Here is a 19,021-nt window from a genome sequence, read left to right as displayed (position 1 = left end):
TGCATCTTGGGACAAATGAATTATGGATGCAGAACTATCATTACATCCCTTTTGATCAAACATCGTGCTGCTCTATAGGGTGTACACCTGTGGTTTGTTGAACACATTTTTAAAACCTCTCAAACCTCTCCAAATATTGAATCGGCAAGTGTTCCTACACAGTGGAGTGGTGTTGACTGAGATTTGATCCTGCTGGATGGTGAAACACTGTTGAAAATTTGAGTAGCAATATGAAACGTTCTAATAGACCTCAGTTACAGAAATACTTTTGCTGAATATCTGTGGGATGATCTGTAAAAAGTCTTAGGGCATTGTGTCTTGCTGTTTTTAAGGTTGGCCAATATTTTCTCACCCAGTACACACGCAATTTCCATTAACTCTCATTTCTCCCATTGCTCTGTGAACTAACTCTCTTTCTCTCGATATAGATAGTGCAGTTATATTTTTGGGAAGGTGTCTGGGTTCACAAATCAATAATCAGCCTGATGCTGGAAATCTTCCATGTGTGGAAGTCTGGTTAATTTCAGTGGGGGTTCTGAGTGCTCTCAGAATTTGGCCAACTCTACAGTTATTTCACCTCTAACCACAAAATAAAAATAGAAATCCTTCCAAAAACAAATGGAGAAGGGATAACTGAGGCTGGAAGAGAGCATGCTGTACTGGCTCGGGAGTTTGATTTTAAAGTGAATCAGTCAGGAGGGAACGGTGTTTATAACTAAATACATAAACCCAAGCTCACCTGTTTTATTTTAGCCTGGATGTTACAACATAAGAGCCTCATTTTCTGAATGCTTCTACTTACCTCAATCTTCTTTACCCTGGCAGAAAAATAGTTTCCTTTATTTTTGATTTAAAGGTTATCTTTATGTTGCAAGAAAAGAATATTCAATGTTTAATATTTATAAGGGCAGTAAGGTTATCATAATCTAGCCATAATGTTGCACTCATGTTATTAACTTAAAAGAATAGGAGACTGGCTATGATTTATATGTGAAACCCAGGGATTTTATTTCATTATTTTTTTCTGCTTAATTGCAGGGGTTTTTCCGCAGAAGTATTCAGAAGAACATGGTTTACACGTGTCACAGAGATAAAAACTGCGTTATTAATAAAGTCACTAGAAATCGCTGCCAGTACTGCAGACTACAGAAGTGCTTTGAAGTGGGAATGTCCAAAGAATGTAAGTGGTTTCTAGAAACAGTTCTTCTCATTTGTGTTACCCTATATATGAGGAGATCATGTGGGAAATAATAATATATTGTCATATAATTAAAGAACTGTATCATAATGCATACGCAGAAAGGTGACAGAATTTAAGTTTCACAGGCAACCTTAAATCTGGCATTTCCTAACTTCCAAGTGCTTGACCTTGCAACCTAAATAACGTTATTTTAATGTGGGTTTTTTATGTAAATATATCAGATGTGCAATATGGGCAAGCAAATATGGATGTGAAAACATTAAAGGGACACTTTCAACTTTTATTTTTTGTAATTAGTTATTTTTTTATAAGGGTCTCCTTTCAATTATATGTCCTAAACTTAAAACAAAATCCTTTAAACAGATTCCCTGTTTTAAAAATAAATAAATAAATAAATTATCGCGTGTGTCAGTTTGAGTGGTGCACCTGTATCCTCCCCTCTGTGGTCCACTCCAGGAGTTCCCAGTCTCCAGCTGTCTTTGGGCAGGGACCCTTGTCTCACTCCCTTCTGACCAGGGCTGTCTTACACTGTGATATCCCCAGCAAGCCAGTCTGCCTAACAGCTAGCACCTGGGCTTTGCTTCCATTCTGGGGGCTATGACCAGTGTCTTGACAGCAGTTATAAGTCACCGCACCTGTCTTTCTAAGCAAGCACCTTTATTCTCAAGGTAAAAGCATCACAGAGAAAACACATACAGCTAATAAAAAGAACCTACTACACAGATGTTTATCAGAGGTCACCCCCAACTCCAACAAGGGCACTGGTAGGTGTCAGTCTTTCCAACCCTTTTGCAAGGGTTGAGCTCCCCCTAGGATCCAAGGTCCTGTCTGTTTGCTGGATCAGAAAGAAGATCTTGTGTCAGTGCAAATGTACCCTTTGTATCCCAAAAGCCCTTTCTGTGTGTGTTGGTCTCTGAAACACTGGTTCAAACTAGGTTATGTAACCTTCCTTTCCTATAGGGAGGGGTGCCTCTCTGGAGGGGCTTACAACCTTAGCGATTCACCTTAATCACCCCCTCCCCTCCCATGCGCGCACACGCTGGTTTTGGGTCCTGGAGGCGTTGTGGTAGCCCTCCCCTCCCCACAGGAGTCACATACAGTCCCTGGCCCACAGAGATCCATAAACTTAATACAGTATGGTCACCAAAGATATTGCAGGGGATTGCAATTATCTGTCACAATAAGGATTTTTCTTCTCCCCGTTTTATAGTTTAGAAATGTTTTTGGATAGGCGTAAGAGCCACAATACATAAACATGCTGAAAGCCTTTCATCTCTCCCCCCATTCTTCCTGAACACGCCTGCCTGCTACTTTGCTACTGTGTCTTTTTCTATGTGACTTTTAGCAAGGTGACCACCCATCCCTTATTTTAAGGGATGGCCATTGACAACTTTAAACATTAAATTCAAGTTTGATGATGATTGCATTGTATACTTGAAGCAGTACAAATGTACACTTGAGAGAAAAATACATGCTATGCTAAGAGAAATGGTGTTTCCCTAAAAATGTCCCTTAAAATAAAGCATTGTCCCTTACTTTTCATGGGTTTTCCCCCCTTATTTGCATCCAACAAAGGTGGTCACCTTAGTTTCAGCTCTGTTGCTACAATTAGATAGTACTCCTCCCCACCCCCCAATCATGAATCTGACTAGAACACAAAGTGCTGCCAATGAGCAAAGTAAGCAAACAAAAGACAAAAAAGAAGTATTTGCATATCTCTGTGTTCTAGTAATCTTTGGGGTTACTTGTGACATTTGTTGGTGCAAAATGTTCAGATGGAAACGTGATTTGACTTATTTTTCTTTCATGCAGAGGGTGTCCCTTTACGTTCTATAGTGCAAGTTTTCATACTTGTTCTGCGATCTCTAGGGGCGATTTAAAAAAAGTTCACTTTTTTGTGTCATGTAATGGTGGCAAAAATACTTCCCCCCCCCCCTTTTTTTTTTTAAATTAAGATTATTTTTATTTTATTTTTTGTACATGGACCACTCAACAATGGCTGAAGTTTAGAAGCTGGAACTTTCCAGGTGTCTCGTACTTATTGAAGGCTAGTGTGCAAACCAATCTGTGTGTGAAAAATAAATTGATAAATGAAAGCAATGTAGTAAAAAGTGTTTGTAAAATACATTAACTGCATCATTGTGCGTATGTAAAATTTATCAGTGATAAGGATGACTATGTATGCACACACCAGATAATGGACTAGTCCTGCTGTCCTTTCTCAGTCAGATCTCCCATTGACTCCAGTAGCTTCAGTCCAGCAAGTGGTCATAACCATTACAGAAATCCTGGGAGAGGAAAATATAGAAATGAAGTTTCCATTCTTAGATCCCCCTAGAGACACTTAAACGATGAAAGAATCATAACACCGAAGAGAGAATGATAACCAAACTCTAAGGGCTTGTCTATACTACCGCGTGGGGTCAATCTAAGATATGCAACTTCGGCTATGTGAATAGCGTAGCTGATGTCGACATACTTAGATCTACTTACCATGGTGTCTTCACTGCGGTAAGTCAACAGCTGATGCTCTCCCATCGACTCTGCTCGCGCTCCTTGTCCGGTGGAGTACCGGAGTTGACGGGAGAGTGCTCAGCGGTCGATTTATTGCGTCTGTACTAGATGCGATAAATCGACCCCTGCTGGATCGCTCACTGCCCGCCAATCCAGCGGGTAGTGTAGACAAGCCCTTACTTAAGCTAGAGAATTAATTCAAGCAACTATCCTTCTTAAATTACATGAAACTTCCTAAATAGAGTACAGAATGATGAACTGTGTATGAGAGAGCCGAAAAGATCCTAGAGTCTCCTATTGGCCAGGGTCCAGTATAAGGAATCTGATAAACCATCTGCCTTGCATGTAATGAAATCTTTCTGATAGCCACATTAAGTAACATAGCACTGCAAGAGTCACTATAGTTAGAGAAGGTGAGTGACTGAACATTTCTAATATACACCATTATTTTCCTAAATTTATAACTCTATAACAGGGATCAGCAAGCGGGAGCTGCGATCGGCTGAACCTGCAGACGCTGCAGGTAAACAAACGGGCCCGGTCCACCAGCGGATTTCCCTGACGGGCCATGTGCCAAAGGTTGCCGATGTCATTCAAGAGAAACCTCTTTATAAAATGTGGTGTGGTGTGTGTGTAAACATGTGTGCTTGTTTTAGGTAGCGGGAGGGGTTGGATAGTCCAGTATGGGCGATGAACTCTTTATTTTCCCCCCTTACATTGTAAGGGGCCATCTTTTGATTAGTTATGTAAAGTGCCTAGTCGTGTCGGACAGTGCCTGACTCAGGCCTCTAAGGGTGTGACTACATTGCACACTGGGAACAAGCCTCCCAGTCCGGGCCCAAAGACTGGTGCTAGCAGGGCTTGTGCTGGTGCTCTAAAAATAGATGTGTAGACATTGCAGCACAGGCTGGAGCTCAAGCTCTGAAGCCTGGGAGCCAGGGGTGGGCTTGAGAGCTTGAATCACAGCTATTTTTAGAGCACTACCATGAGTCTGTGGCCTGGGCTAGAAGGCTCACTATTTCTGCTCAAGCTAGCATGCTTGAAAGCAGCAGTGCGGCATGGGACATGGCTCAGGCTAGCCACCTGAGTCCAAGCCCATCCGACCCCATGGGTCTGGGCTTGGACAGCTCGCCCAAGCCACCACCTGTGCTAAAATGTGCATGCAGCTATTCTTAGCATGCTAGCTTGAACAGAGCTAATGTGAGTCGGTCTGCCCAGGTTGGGAGCATGCTGCCAGCTGCAGCGTAGATATATCATTAGGGCTCATCTAGATAAACTGTTAGTGCACGGCATGCTAATGTGCCGTAGATTTACACTCCCACTTGCCATGCACTGACTCTTCATCTAGACAAGCCCTAGTGATACCACAATACACAATGAATTCTGTGACAGACCTTCCTTATTATTTGTATGTGGGGATATACAGAGGGCTAAATGCTTCTCTTCCCCAATCCCAATAAAGAATAACCTGAGGGGCTAGGGAGTAGAGCGTTGTGGCCAGAGGAAAGGGCATGGCTTTCAAACCACTTGGGGATCTCTGATGCTGAGGGCATCCATAAGGAAGACTGGCTTCTATGCTGTGATTTTTGTCCCCAAACCCTAAGCAGTAGGGTTTCTATGTGAGCCATACTTTCACTCACTCTTCCACCACACGGGGAGTAAATGCCACAGTACAGAGCTGCCAGCAGTTCTCATCCAGGCAGGATCATTCCAGGTTTTCCAAATGAGTAACAGGTAATTGACAAGTTGACATGGCATCATGTCACTTACAGACCCTGCTGGAGTGTGAACCTTCCAGACCATGCTGAGGGAGGGGTTAGGTGAAATGCTTATTCATTAATTTGTATAGTACAGTGTGTGGTTCTGTGATTTGTTTGTTTGTTTTTTAATATATTGTTTGCTGGCAAAAATCAACATGATATAGGTTTAGAGGGTGATGAAAGTCACTTACTGGCCCCCAATATATGCTGGCCTCCACGGGTTCTGTAGCTGTTGTGAAGTAGCCAGCATATTATGTTCTGAAATGTCACATCAGAGTTGGGTTTGGAAATCTCAGTAGGATGATCCTAAAAACAAAAGAGGAGAGTGAATTATTACAATGTTCTTTGCCAATCACCTTCAATTAACTTGTACTCCTGCTAATTTTCAACAGAAGCCAAAAAAACTGTAGGTCCTACATAAACATACTGTATTTCTTTAACATTTCTTTGCAAATGAATGAAGAAATTCTTTTAAATAAGAGCACTTAGAATGCAGAGTGCCTTCCACACACATATGAGACCAAACTATGTAGTATTTTCCCTTTAAAAGCAGTAGTATTTCAGAACTGAAAGACCTTAAAGCCTTCTTTTTAATTTGTTCTTTCCCAAATGTCTGCGGTTTTCAATGCGTTTCTTGAGATGTTTGTGTAAGCAAAGGCATATTTACTAGAGGTTTGTTAGGATTTAATTTTTTTAAACTACCCTTTTCCCCATTTCACTTCCTTTCTGGCTGCAGCTACTTTACTCCATGGCATTCGTGCCATGAACAAAGGACAGTAAAAGGTACTTCGGGAGCCATGTAGGAAAACAAACCTACAATATTTAACCAGCCCCAAATGGAAAAGTTAATCACGGTGGACAACTGCAAATGGGAACCCAAATGCCTATTCCTGAGGGCAAAGGAGGAATGAATACACTTCAACTGTGCAGATTCTGTGTGCGCGCATGTGTATTCTGGAGCTCACTTACAGAAACACAGAAAAGAAATCCCTGTATTTTCTTTGAAAGAAAATGCAAAAATACTTGCGCTCACATGCAGCTTCCAGTGAGTTAAATGGGAGTTATGCATAGACATCTGAGGAACTGCAGTCAGTGCCATTGATAGGATTTTAAAGATATAGGCACAGTATTTTGTTAGACTACCGGCTTGTGTGTTTCTTGCATATTTGAAAATAAAAATCAGTGAATGGCAAAGTGCAGTGAATTTATATTTCCTTACTAGCTTATTCTCTTTCAACTGCAACTTACTTTGTGGTCTGATTCATTGAGAGAGGTTAGTGGCAGACTGCCCCCAGTGCAGCTACATGATTATTTATTTCTGTTATGATAGTGACTATCAGGCCCAAGTGAGATTGGGCTTCATTGTGCTAGCAAATATATAGTGAAAGATGGCCCTGGCTCCAAAGAACTTACAATCTGAACAGAGTATGGGAGGGGAAACAGAAGCACAGAAAAGATAAATTATTTGCTCATTGTCATACAGCAGGTCAGGGAACAGAACTCAGAATAGAGTCCAGATCTCATGACTCCCAGCCCAGTACCTTTATCTTGTGGACCATACCGCCTTGGGAAGATATGAGCTCAGATCTTTGGACTCAGAGTCTCAAGTGCCAAAAGCTACACAACAGAACCAAGCAGGCCTTCCTAGTATGCAGTACATTAGGGATTGGTTATGTTGTGTGAGCCTTCTATGCAAGATCACATGGTGCATGCACAGAGGCTTATGCTCTAGTGATATGTGAGCAAGCGGGGTTATGACCCAAACACCAGCAAGGAGCATCATTCGAGGAATTCCTTTTAGGTCTTCTTAAAAACAAAGATCTCAACAATTTTTTAAAATGTAACACTTAGAGACTGTAATCATGTTACTTAACACAGGACTGTGAGCTGCTGCTGAATGAGGTGGTCTGCTGTGGTTGACAGGGTCTCAGTACCTGATGAAACCTCAGGAAACTAAGGCAGGAAACTCTCTGCCTTTTTATTACATTTGTGTTAATGGTGAGGCATCATCCTGCTCTGCCCTCAGTTGTTGGGAACAAGGCACACTCCTGTCTGCATTCGTGGGCTGGTAGAACTAACACAGGTGTGCAGTGAGGCCTTGTACAGTTATAGAATAGGCAGGAAACGGAGTAGAATTGCTTCATTGGGCTTGTTCAAGCAGGATACTGGAGAAACCACCTTAATAGGGTGAAATGTTTCCCTCTTAGTACAAATCCAGAATATCCCGAACTCCTTCCATGCCCATTTTGTGGGGAACCGCCTTACATGCATGGCAGCTGCTGCCCTTCCCAGGCCTCTTTGTGTGAAGGCTTTAGACCACAGGATTCAAGTATTGTAGTTGTTGATTCCGTGGCCCCACTCCAGACTTGCCCCACATATAGATTTGTGATTCTGCTTACAATTCGCTTCGCTTGTGTGGAAACATTACCATGAAGTGGGGAATCTACTGCATTTAAAAACACAACCCACCCCCTCTTTACCCACATTATTTTAGAATTCTGTGCCTTGGACTATTTAGGGGTACATGCTTCTCTGGGCATATGGTCAAAAGCTGCTTCGGAACCAAGTTGAATCTAAAGTGGTGGGGAAGGGCTGCAGACTAAACAAAGCATTTTATCAACAAGAATAGGATCTCTATTCAGATCTCGAAAGAGATGTGATCTAAGCCCTGGAGTGAGAGCCAAGAACTCCTGAATTCCTACCCCAGCTGACAATGTCTGTTTCTTCTGTCCTCTTCGGCCAGCCAATTTCCCCATGTGTAAAATGTGACTGATAACCTGACTCTCTGCAGTTTTGGGAGAATTAATTTATGTTTGTAAAGGGCTTTGAAGATGAAAAATCTTAACTGTGATAATTCTACTGAAGGGAAGCATTTGAGAAAAAGAAAAGCAGGGAAACTCTGAAACACAGTATATGTTAGTTTTCATGTGTTTAAAAACACAGTAGTCTAATGTTAAGGACAGTCGCATACCACGGATGATGTATTCTTTATGATGTGGTGCTGAAAATGAATAATGGAATGTTTTATATTCAATTAAAATTTGGTTGTAGAGAGCAGAGTTCTGCTGGCTGCACATTGTTTCTATGGTTAATCAAACATCTTTGCTATTGAGGTGTTTTAATGTCTTCAGAGAAGCAGATCCCTTTATTTTCTCTGAGATCTGTCTTTTTTTAAGCCTTTCCTTCTGATTTTTGCACTGCTTTTAATGCCAGTTTTAATGTTTAAAGGAGCAACTTAGATTAAATGTTATTATTCATAATTTACTCTATGTTCTGTGAAGATGGTTATGTAATAGCAGTAATTGCATCAACTCATCCAATGCGCTTTTCTCCAGTGCCATGTACAGCAGATTAATAGCCCATGAATTCATTTGCAGCTCGTTGTGTTTCAGAAAGTATTTCAGGAGGCAATTAATAAACGGCTAAAGAAAATAGCAAAAATCTTTTTTTAATCTATTATGTTAACTCTCCAGCTGAACCGTCTACCGGCACCTTTTGTTGTGTGACCTAAGGAAATTCTCTTCTAATTTCTGACTCAATCACACCGTGACTCTTGAATCTTGCTCAAGTCAAGGCAGTTTGATAATTAGTCTGATCATTATTTTCTTAAATGTGGAGAGAAAAAGTAAACTGTGCTGTATGCTTCTACTTCATTCATTGCTTTTCAAGATTTGTAACTTTAAACCATCATGTGATCATGTTGCAACACTTAGAGAGAAAATGTAGTTGTAAGAACTAGGAATTGAAGGCCCAACACCACTTGGCACAATTCCCGTGTTTCTTTTTGTCAGCAGCCAAGCTGAGCTTTCTGTAGCCATTGCCCCTATGATGTATGCTTAAGTCCAGGGTAGAAAGCGGGTCAGGGGAAGGGTGAAGAGGTGTTACTGGAGGAGCGCACAAAAATCAGTGGTTTGCATCACAGCACCAATGGGAAAAGAAAAAGTGAGGGAAATCCTCTAATGCTGCTGAGCAAAACACAGGGAAAGTCAAGTTCTTACTGTTTCACTGGGACAAGAAGGAATGATAGAGACTGTAAAAATTGAGAGCAGAGCTTGGGTTTAGAACCCAGGGGGAAATGAGAGAAGAGTGAGATTCCTGTCATGCAGGCCAGACCCCAGGGGGAAACACAGTACATGCTGCAAGGGATGCCACTCTGGTTCCAGAACTGACTTTTCTTTCTCTTCTCCTTTAACACTGAGTTTCCTTTCATTTTCTGTTTCAATTTTTCCAGTCTCTATCATTTCTTGTCCAAGTGAAACAGTAAGAACCATTTATTTTAAAATACAAGGGGAAATGCTAGGCCTTGGCTCGGCTCTCTTTTAATAACAACAATATTTTGAAAAACAGTTTGCTTCCTATAAGCTCTTGCTTTCTTTGAGAACTAAGCATAAAGGAAACATTTCTGATAGGCTCACATAAAGATGGATTACAGGTCCTCACCTGGAAGTTACACTAAAGCATAGCTACTGTGGTGATCCTTTCAGTGCTCTCTGCTGCATTCTCTGCATTGTCACAGAGACCAAACTTATTTGATCATGTACACTGTGTCTGCAGCATTCATTTGCATCCATAAATCCTAGTCCTTGCTGACAATAAACGTGAACCTTTCCCATATTTTGTTTAATAAGATTTTGTTTAACACACCCAGAATGATCACATAGAATTGTAGTTTCATCACTCTGCGGTATCCAGTTTACCTCTGAAATACCCACTGGTCTTTGGGGAGGGAGGGCAGAATATGTGGTGTTTGGATGTTTTGTATTATAAACTCTGCCTTTGGCCCTTCTCCAGGGTAAATTGCATTGAATAACACTGAGTTCCTGTAAAAAAATGTGCTCTTTTCCTGCATTACAGATGGGATTTTAATAGATACTTTGCACTTTCGTAGAGCCTTCCATCTAATTATCTCAAAGTGCTTTGCAAACATTAATGAATTAAGCTGTAATATGCTGCTGTGAGGTATTACTGTTCCTGTTTTTGCAGAAGGGAAAATTAAGGCACAGAGAGGGGAGTTACTTATCCAAGGTGACACAGCAAGTCTTTGGCAGAGTGAGGAATAGAGCTGAATTTGCTGAACTCCAAAGACCATCCTTTCTTAAGGGAATTACATTTGATCAGGGCACATACATAGGATTTTTCCCCCTACGCTTAATAACATTATTCTAACCATACTTTTTTCTTTCACTACACTTTTTAACCATTTCTTTTAAAATCAGTAATTTATGGTATAAAATGGAAGTTTTTAGCTGCATGCAACACGTGTCGGGGGTTTTGGTTGGTTTGTTGTGGGGTTGTTTTTTTGTTTTTTGTTTTTTACTTTGAAGACAAAGCTCATGCTCTCCTTGTGGTCTGCTATGTAAAAATGAAGTTGCACTTCAAGTTTGAACCTCTATAAAACTATCACATAAATTGACACAATTGGAAGTCTCTCCAGGTGAATCCCAAGCCTGAGTCAGTAGAGGCTGAGCTAACTCCAGCCCTTGTGATAGACTGAATGTTGCCTCTGGGTCAGGGTCATCAGCGGCTAGCAACAAAGGAAAGCCACCTGGGTATACGTCATCTGTGAGTAAGACAGGTTCCACATGAGACAGGGCAGAACTCCCATAGCTCCGAGTGTCTCGATCTTCTGAATGGTGGGCAAAGTTTCTCCTACTGTCCAGCCACATTCCTTAGTGGAAGATTCTGGAGGTTCAGATATTTCCAGTGAAGGAATTCTCAACAGGAAGTGACTTGGATTTCTTTGGCTGCCCATCCACTTTTATGTCAACCCACAATTTTGTGCTGTCAGTATCCTTGTGGTGGATCTATATTATCAGTCAGTTCCCTACTAAAATGTATTAATTTAGTTCAATCTGGGATCTCTCTTTCCCTGCTTCTTCAGCATGGCCCTGAAATGCTCGCCTAGTTTCCCTGTTGCTCCTTTAGGACCTAGCTCTTTTTGCTCTGACGTGTGTGAATTTGTTTTGTTTTTAAGCATTGCGCCAAACCTTGCTCCCTCGAGACTGTTAGCATCCAATCCCATGACTTTCTCAGCCTTGTTTCAGTGCTCACATGCTTCCTTTGATGTTGAGCTCAGTGCTTTGGCCTCTCTCAAGCCTTTGATGTTTGCTCAGGTACTTGGGGTAACTTTGATACATTGACACATCTCTTCTCTCTTGGCCCCACAGTGCCATGTAATGGTGTGTTCCTGTACCAATTCACTGGGTTTTCCTGCCAATTTTCTGCATCTGCATTCTTTGTGCTCCTGTGTATTTTTTTTTCTTTGCACACATTTATGTCAGGATGTGGTCCTCTCTGAACCTGGAGGAGGAAGAAAAGTAGATGTTACAGAAATATGTCAGTCTGCGATGAATACGCTGGCTGCATCCTCTGCATTGGAGCTGATTGCACGGTTGTCAGGTCTGCCTAAAAACAATACCTAGAACTGCCAGTTTCATGGGGAATGCATAAGTTGTTCCAGGAGCCATTCCCAAAAGTCTCCTGTAAATCTGGCCTGCAGCTATCCCAGAGCGCTTAAGGACTTGTTCTCATAGGATAAGCCCCACTGCTTTGAGGAAGCCTATGTCAACACACACCCAACTTCCCACTGGTGTGCTTGGATGTACTTCATCATTCCTTGGAAGTCTCAATAATCTTCACCATTCATTCACCCAAGGCTGAGTTCTCCAAACTGCATTGATATTTTGCTCTTTGTTGGTCATTTTGATGAAGTCCAATGAGAGAAGTGATACAAGATATGTGCTATTTAGATATTGATGATGTGGGGAAGATGCAAAACGTGATTGGCTAAATATCACTCTACAGCAGTGAGACAGTGGCACTGCTCTAAGGATCTGGTTTTTTGGTGGTGGTGGTTTTTCTCTGCTTTTAAAGAATCTGGCTAGGTCATTCAGATTTGACTTCACCCCTGTTCAGGAATCCTCAGAAGCCAAGATAAACAGCTCCCTAAATCAGAACACCTTTCAAATAGCATTGCTGTGTCCTCGTGTAACCCACACAGCTTCTGGGTGTGGTGTTCTGTCCCATCTAGTGGCACTGAGACCGCTTAAAGAGAGAGATAAAATGAGTCTGTTCTACAGCCTTAGTTAAGAGCCAGTTGGCTTTTAGCTCATCTGGTAGAGCTAAGCTCTAGAGGGCCCAGGTTTGATCCTGCCTACCAACGACCGGGGTCTGTCAGCGTTATACTTGCACCCTCTTCTTGATGAGTTGTTGTGAGGAATCTCCCTCACCTTCAACACTTTCTCCTTTTTCCTAGGGTGGTCAAGACATGAAGATTCCACTGGCTTTGTGTTCCAACGTAGAGGTTTAGGCAATTATGGTTAGTAGGAAGATAAGCCAAATCTTAGTTCTGAACCCCTGAACTTTGTCACTGGATTCACTTATTAAGCTGGTTCACCGCTCCATAGCTCTTGCCTTAGAGGGTAAAGACCAGAAGGCAGGCTATGTTATGGAAGAAGACTCATTGCCTGGCTAAATCTCTTCCCAGAAGATGCGCAAGCTTGTGTGGATGTAGACATGAGAGCATAGAACTGGCCCTGCATCAGGCACAGGTGGCCTTTGATATGAGTGATTCAGTGGTAAGGGGGACAGCCTCAGTACTAGGTGTATCTACAAGTTCACTTGGCTGCAGGCATTCAGAGTCTGTACAGAGGTCCATATACAATATAAAAACACCTTAAGATCCTTTTGATGACTAGAGAGGACCTTTTGTGTGGATTAGGGAGAGACCTCTGCAAAAGGCAAAGAGACAGGGTGGCCTTTGTCTCACATGCTGAGCCCAGTGCCTCATACACTAATCTTATAGAGGCAGGGAGTGGAAAGGCAGCTGCTGGGAAGTCAGCATCCTCTTCAGAGACTGTATATTGAAAGGTTCCAACATTTATGTGGAAAAGACCACAGAATCCCCCATATGTGCTGGAACTGGGGTGCTGAGGCACCCTCTGGCTTCAAGTGAATTCCATTATTTACAGGGTTTACAGTTTGGTTCAATGGCTTTCAGCACTCCCACTATAAAAATTGTTCCAGCGCCCTCTCTCTGTTAAACCCACATGATTTTTATCCAATGAATTATTGTATAGGGAGTTTCCCAAAGCCTTGGCCATGATGAACTGTAGCCACTCACCGCATTGCAGCTCCTTCTGCCAGGCTGCCAGTCTTACGGTTGTGCTACAAAAATAACCTCAAGTTGGGTGTATTTTGACTCAGTGTCAAGTATCAGAGGGGTAGCCGTGTTAGTCTGGTTCTGTAGAAGCAGCCACAGGATTCTTTGCTGCTTCTTTTGACTCAGTGTATTACATGCCTGCCTTAAAGCTCATTGGAACAATTCTCCTTCATTTCTTCAGCTTTCCTGAGGAAAAACTGAGGGATAATTTAAGTTTAAAAAAAAATTAGATAGCCACATAGGGAGTAGAAATACTTTAATGCATTTATGATAGAAATGTAGGTAGCATTTTGCTGCTAACACAGCATGAGTGATAAGATCACAAGACAATGGATTCTTTTTCACCCTGTTAAAACCTGGAATTAACTGAAGCAATTTTGCCTCTCCTTTTTTTCCAGAATACTTGTTAGCATGTTTGCATATTTATGAAAACTATCAATTTTTTAACTCAAGATGTAATGAAAAGTCTATTGCTCTCATACAAAGAAGGTTCTGAAACTGACTATAAAAAGCTGTAGCTTAAAGTCCTACAGGCAGTGCCTAAGGCTGATAAGCATTTAATTATATGTGGGATTCTGTCTCTGTCCTGAATACATAACATGTTGTTTATTGCAGATATAAATGGATTTGTTTAAATAAGTATGAGGAAATTCTTTCTTTCAGTTTTCAAGGCGCATACCTAAATTTCAGCTAAATGGAATTCTGCCTTTCCCCTGGCAAAAAGTGCAACTGAATGCAAACATGCTTTTACTGTGGATTACAGGGTTGGTTAGTCATCTGACAGACACTTTTAATAGAGTCAGAAAGACATGCAAAGGGAAACACGCTGACCTACTTTTTCTTTCTTTTCTTTTCTTTTCTTTTCTTTTATCACTGCAAGGAAATGAAATGTTAATTTAAAACCCCTCAGAAAATTAGATTTCACTTAAAGGAGCTTTTTATTTTACACTTCTTTGGGGGAGTTGAAGATTGCAGGAGAAGCTAAACTTCATTGGGATATTCTGTTTTCCATAGGAAATTGGGTTGTTTGAGAATCTCACCCCACTCCTCTATTTCAACACTTTCTTTTACCTCCTTTTCCTGGTAGAAGGCGATTAGCTTACAGATTAGTGAATGATTTAGTGTAAATCCTCTAAGGCAAAGCTTTAGGAACCATTTAAAATGATAGACTAACAAATTCTGTTACAATGGGATAAAAATGATGCAAGTGTATCTTTGTTTTTTGGCCTTTAAACTCTTTTTAAAAATTATTAGCAGCTACTGAGATGCATTTTTACACTTGAGATTCTTTTATTAAAATATTACAAATATTTGAGCTTGTGCCTTTAAATATTTTGTTGAAATCAGAATTTAAAACTGGGGGAAAAGCTCATGAGAAAAGCTTGCTCAGCTTGGGGGTAGGAGGAAGATTAAAACTGGGGAGTAAACAATTAGGACATAAAACTAGAAATGAGACAGAATAAGCAGAGGGCAGTGAAAAGAAAAAGCATTATAATGGGTCTGTGGTCTTTCACTATCAGTGATTCCTATGGTACCATCCTACACCTAGCAAAGCAGCTAGCACATGGTATATTCTACACATGGATCAGATATGCAACATACTGTTGTATCTCTTGCAGAGAGATGTACTAGCCAGCAGCAGACAGATTTGGAGAGCAGATCAGAGCTGCAGTTCAGAGAGAGACTTTGGTTCATTGCTAGATCTAGACATACTGTTCTCAGAATCTGAGTCACTAGTGTATTCTCCACTGTCCTCCACAGCTTAGTTTGAATTGAGGCACAGGAGGTAAGTAAGCCTTTATCCCTTGTACCAATAAACCCTGCTACAAATTCTTCAATTATCATCTGTCCTGTGCAAAAGCTTTTGTTTTAAAACCAGTTTATTCATTAAAGTTTTTTACCACACTTCAAATATGTGTGGGGCAATGTAAATGATACATTATACAATGGGGGGGAGGTAGGGGCAATAGGTTTGTATAACTTTTGGTGGTGCCCAGAGTGGGTCCAAGTCTCCTCCTCCCTCTCCCCCCCGCCACACCTACCTACGGCTCTGGGCGGGAGTTTGGGTGCAGGAGCAGGCTCTGGGATGGGGTTGGGGTCCAGGAGGGGGTGCGGGAGGGTGATTGGGGGGCTGGGACAGAGGGGAGGGGTATGGGAGGGGATGCGGGACGTTGGGCTGGGCTGGGGATGAGGAGTTTGAGATGCAGCAGGCAGGCTAGGCTGGGGCGGGGGGACAGAGAGGAGGACTCCCCCCAGCCCTCTCCTTGCCAGCAGCAGTGAGGTCCGGGGGAGGCCTCCACCCCCAGTCTCCCTGGCACGACACTCACCCAAGCCCCCAGGCTGCTGCTCAGGAGGTCCAAACTAAGATAAGCCCGCTCCCCCCCCCCCGAGTCGACACGGAGTTGCCTGCCGGGGGTGGGGTACTGCCATGCGCCTCCTCCCTCCACAGGTGCAGCAGCCGCCTCAGCCTGCCCCCGCTGCCACTCCCTAGTAGCCAGCAGTGGCCAGCGAGGGAGCGCAGCGCGGAGCTGCAGCTACCCGCTGCCCAGGGCAGGCAAGGACGCGCGGAGGCGGCAGGCGGGGCCAGGGGATGCTTTGTGGGAGAGACCTGGCCTCAAACATTGGTGGAGCCGGGCCCTCCGGGCCCTGAATTTGCTGGAGCTCGGACACTAAGGGCCCATATAACTTGCTGCCCCTGGGGGCAGGGACAAATCCTTGGATTCAGCAGTGTCACCTTGCCACTTTTTATGGAGCTGGATGCTTGTCTTTAAAGGTTCCGCAGTTTGCATAGATATTTTTACAGAGCATAGCACTTCTCACCTTGTATATGAGTTATATAGAAACCTCTCTGCCTTAGTGTTAGTTTGAGCCTAATAGCACATGTGACCATTTGGTGCTAGGCTTGTTCTTCCTGGTTTGTGATCTCACCAGTGTATAGGGCTCCTTTTCTAGTGTACTTGACTCACTGGAGAATATGTTGTGCACAGGGCAGCTCCAGGCACCAGCGCATGCCTGGGGCAGCAAGCTGTGGGAGGCGCCCTGCCGGTCCCTGCGAGGCGGCAGTCAGGCAGCCTTCGGCAGCGCGCCTGCGGGAGGTCCACCAGTCCCGTGGATTTGGCGGCAATTCGGCGGTGGGTACGCTGAATCTGCGGGACCGGCAGACCTCCCGCAGGCAAGCCACCGAAGGCTGCCTGACTGCCGTGCTTGGGGTGGCAAAAAAGCTAGAGCCACCCCTGGTTGTGCAACTAGAGATAGCATGAACTGTCACAATGCTTGTGCAATGCCTGCACAAACTCAAGGTGAATACAGAGTACAAGTAAAAGTGAACACAAATAATAAACAATAAAGTCAACTATATGGGTGCGGGAGCAGTATCAAAAGAAAAATGGCTTTGAGCAGTTTCAACCTCTCCAGCTCTTCCCTCCACAGAGTTAACCTTAGCAAAACTACTCTGAGCCAGTGTGTGTGTGTGTGGGCGGGGGGGGGGGGGGGGGTTGTTTGTTTTGTTTTTTAAAAAGCTGTTGTCTGCCCTCTTTTAGAGTTACTATAGTCCCAGCTGTGGGAGGAGCTTACTCTAAAAATTACTAGTCTTCTGTTTTGGATTTTTCCTCAGACAAACACAGTCCTTGAGGCAGAGCAGCCAGACACAAGTAAGTTTTTAAATGGGGCTGTCGATTAATTGTAGTTAACTCAGACAATTAACTAAAAAAATTTAATTGTGATTAAAAAAATTAATTGCAATTAATTGTAGTTTTAATTGCACTGCTAAACAATGGAATAACAATTAAAATTTATTGAATATTTCTGGATGTGTTTCTATATTTCCAAATATATTGATTTAAATTACAACACAGAATACAAAGTGTACAGTTTTCACTTTATATTACTTTTGATTACAAATATTTGCACTGTAAAAATGATGAAAGAAATAGCATTTTTCAATTCAACATCTACAAGTACTGTAGTGTGAGCTCTTTATCGTGAAAGTGCAACTTACAAATGTCGATTTTTTTTGTTACATAACTGCACTCAGTAACAAAACAGTGTAAAATTTTAGAGACTACAAGTCCACTCAGTCCCACTTCTTGTTCAGACAAACAAGTTTGTTCACATTTGCAGGAGTTAATGCTGCCTGCTTCTTATTTACGTCACCTGAAAATGAGAACAGGCATTCACATTGCACTTTTGTAGCAGGCATTGCTTGGTGTTTACGGGCCAGATATGCTAAATATTTGTATGCCCCTTCATGCTTTGACCACCATTCCAGAGGACGTGCTTCCATGCTGATGACGCTCATTAAAAATAATACATTAATTAAATTTGTGACTGAACTGCTTGGGAGAGAATTGTATATCTCCTGCTCTGTTTTACCCACATTCTGGCATATATAGCATGTTACAGATGATGACCTGCACATGTTGTTCATTTTAAGAACACTTTCACTGCAGAGAAGGTTCCAATGTGAGATTTATAAAGATAGCTACAGCACTTGACCCAAGGTTTAAGAATCTGACGTGCTTTCCACAATCTGAGAGGAGAGGTGTGGAGCATGCTTTCAGAAGTCTTAAAAGAGCAACACTGCGGAAACTACAGAACCCGAACCACCAAAAAAGAAAATCAACCTGCTGGTAGCATCTGACTCAGATGATGAAAATGAACATGTCAATCCATACTACTTTGGATCGTCATCAAGCAGAACCTGTCATCAGCATGGACGCATGTCCTCTGGAATGGTGGTTGAAGCATGAAGAGACATATGAATCTTTAGAGTATCCGGCATGTAAATAACTTGCGATGCCGGCTACAAAAAATGCCATGCGAACGCCTGTTCTCACTTTCAGATGATACTGTAAACAAGAAACAGGCAGCATTATCTCCTGCAAATGTAAAGAAATGTGTTTGTCTTAGAGATTGGCTGACCAAGAAGTAGGACTGAGTGGACTTGTAGGCTATAAAGTTTTACATTGTTTTGTTTTTGAATGCAGTTATTTTTTTGTACATAATTCTACATTTATAAACTCAACTTTCATGATAGAGATTGCACTACAGTACTTATATTAGGTGAATTGAAAAATACTATTTCTTTTGTTTTTTACAGTGCAAATATTTGTAATAAAAAATAAATAAAAAGTGAACACTGTCCACTTTGTGTGCTGTATAGTAATTGAAATCAATATATTTGAAAATGTAGAAAATATATAACAATATTTAAATGATATTCTGATATTGTTTAACAGCACGATTAATCATATGATTAATCATTAATTTTTCTAATCACTTGACAGCTCTAGTGTTAAACTGAAAAGAAAGGAAATGTGAAGAGAAATAACAAATAAAGAAGAGAGATGGCAAATGGTAGCACAGCGTGCACCCTGCGCTCACCCT

The 19,021-nt window shown here is 42.0% G+C and overlaps 1 protein-coding gene across 13 annotated transcripts in view; it reads left to right on the top strand.

The window, feature by feature from the left end:
• Window positions 1-19,021, top strand: part of RARB (retinoic acid receptor beta) — a 499,718-nt gene that overhangs the window by 417,463 nt on the left and 63,234 nt on the right. For all 13 annotated transcript variants that reach the window (XM_045003219.1, XM_045003215.1, XM_045003220.1 and 10 more), the window contains one exon: window positions 1,039-1,180. In XM_045003219.1, the coding sequence (XP_044859154.1) occupies window positions 1,039-1,180 (142 nt within the window). The remainder of the gene's footprint in view (window positions 1-1,038; window positions 1,181-19,021) is intronic.

This window comes from Mauremys mutica, chromosome 2 (assembly GCF_020497125.1).
Source record: "Mauremys mutica isolate MM-2020 ecotype Southern chromosome 2, ASM2049712v1, whole genome shotgun sequence".
NCBI classification, from domain to species: Eukaryota; Metazoa; Chordata; order Testudines; family Geoemydidae; genus Mauremys; species Mauremys mutica.
The sequence above is the reverse complement of the archived record's forward strand: the minus strand, read 5'-3'. Positions and strand labels throughout refer to the sequence as shown.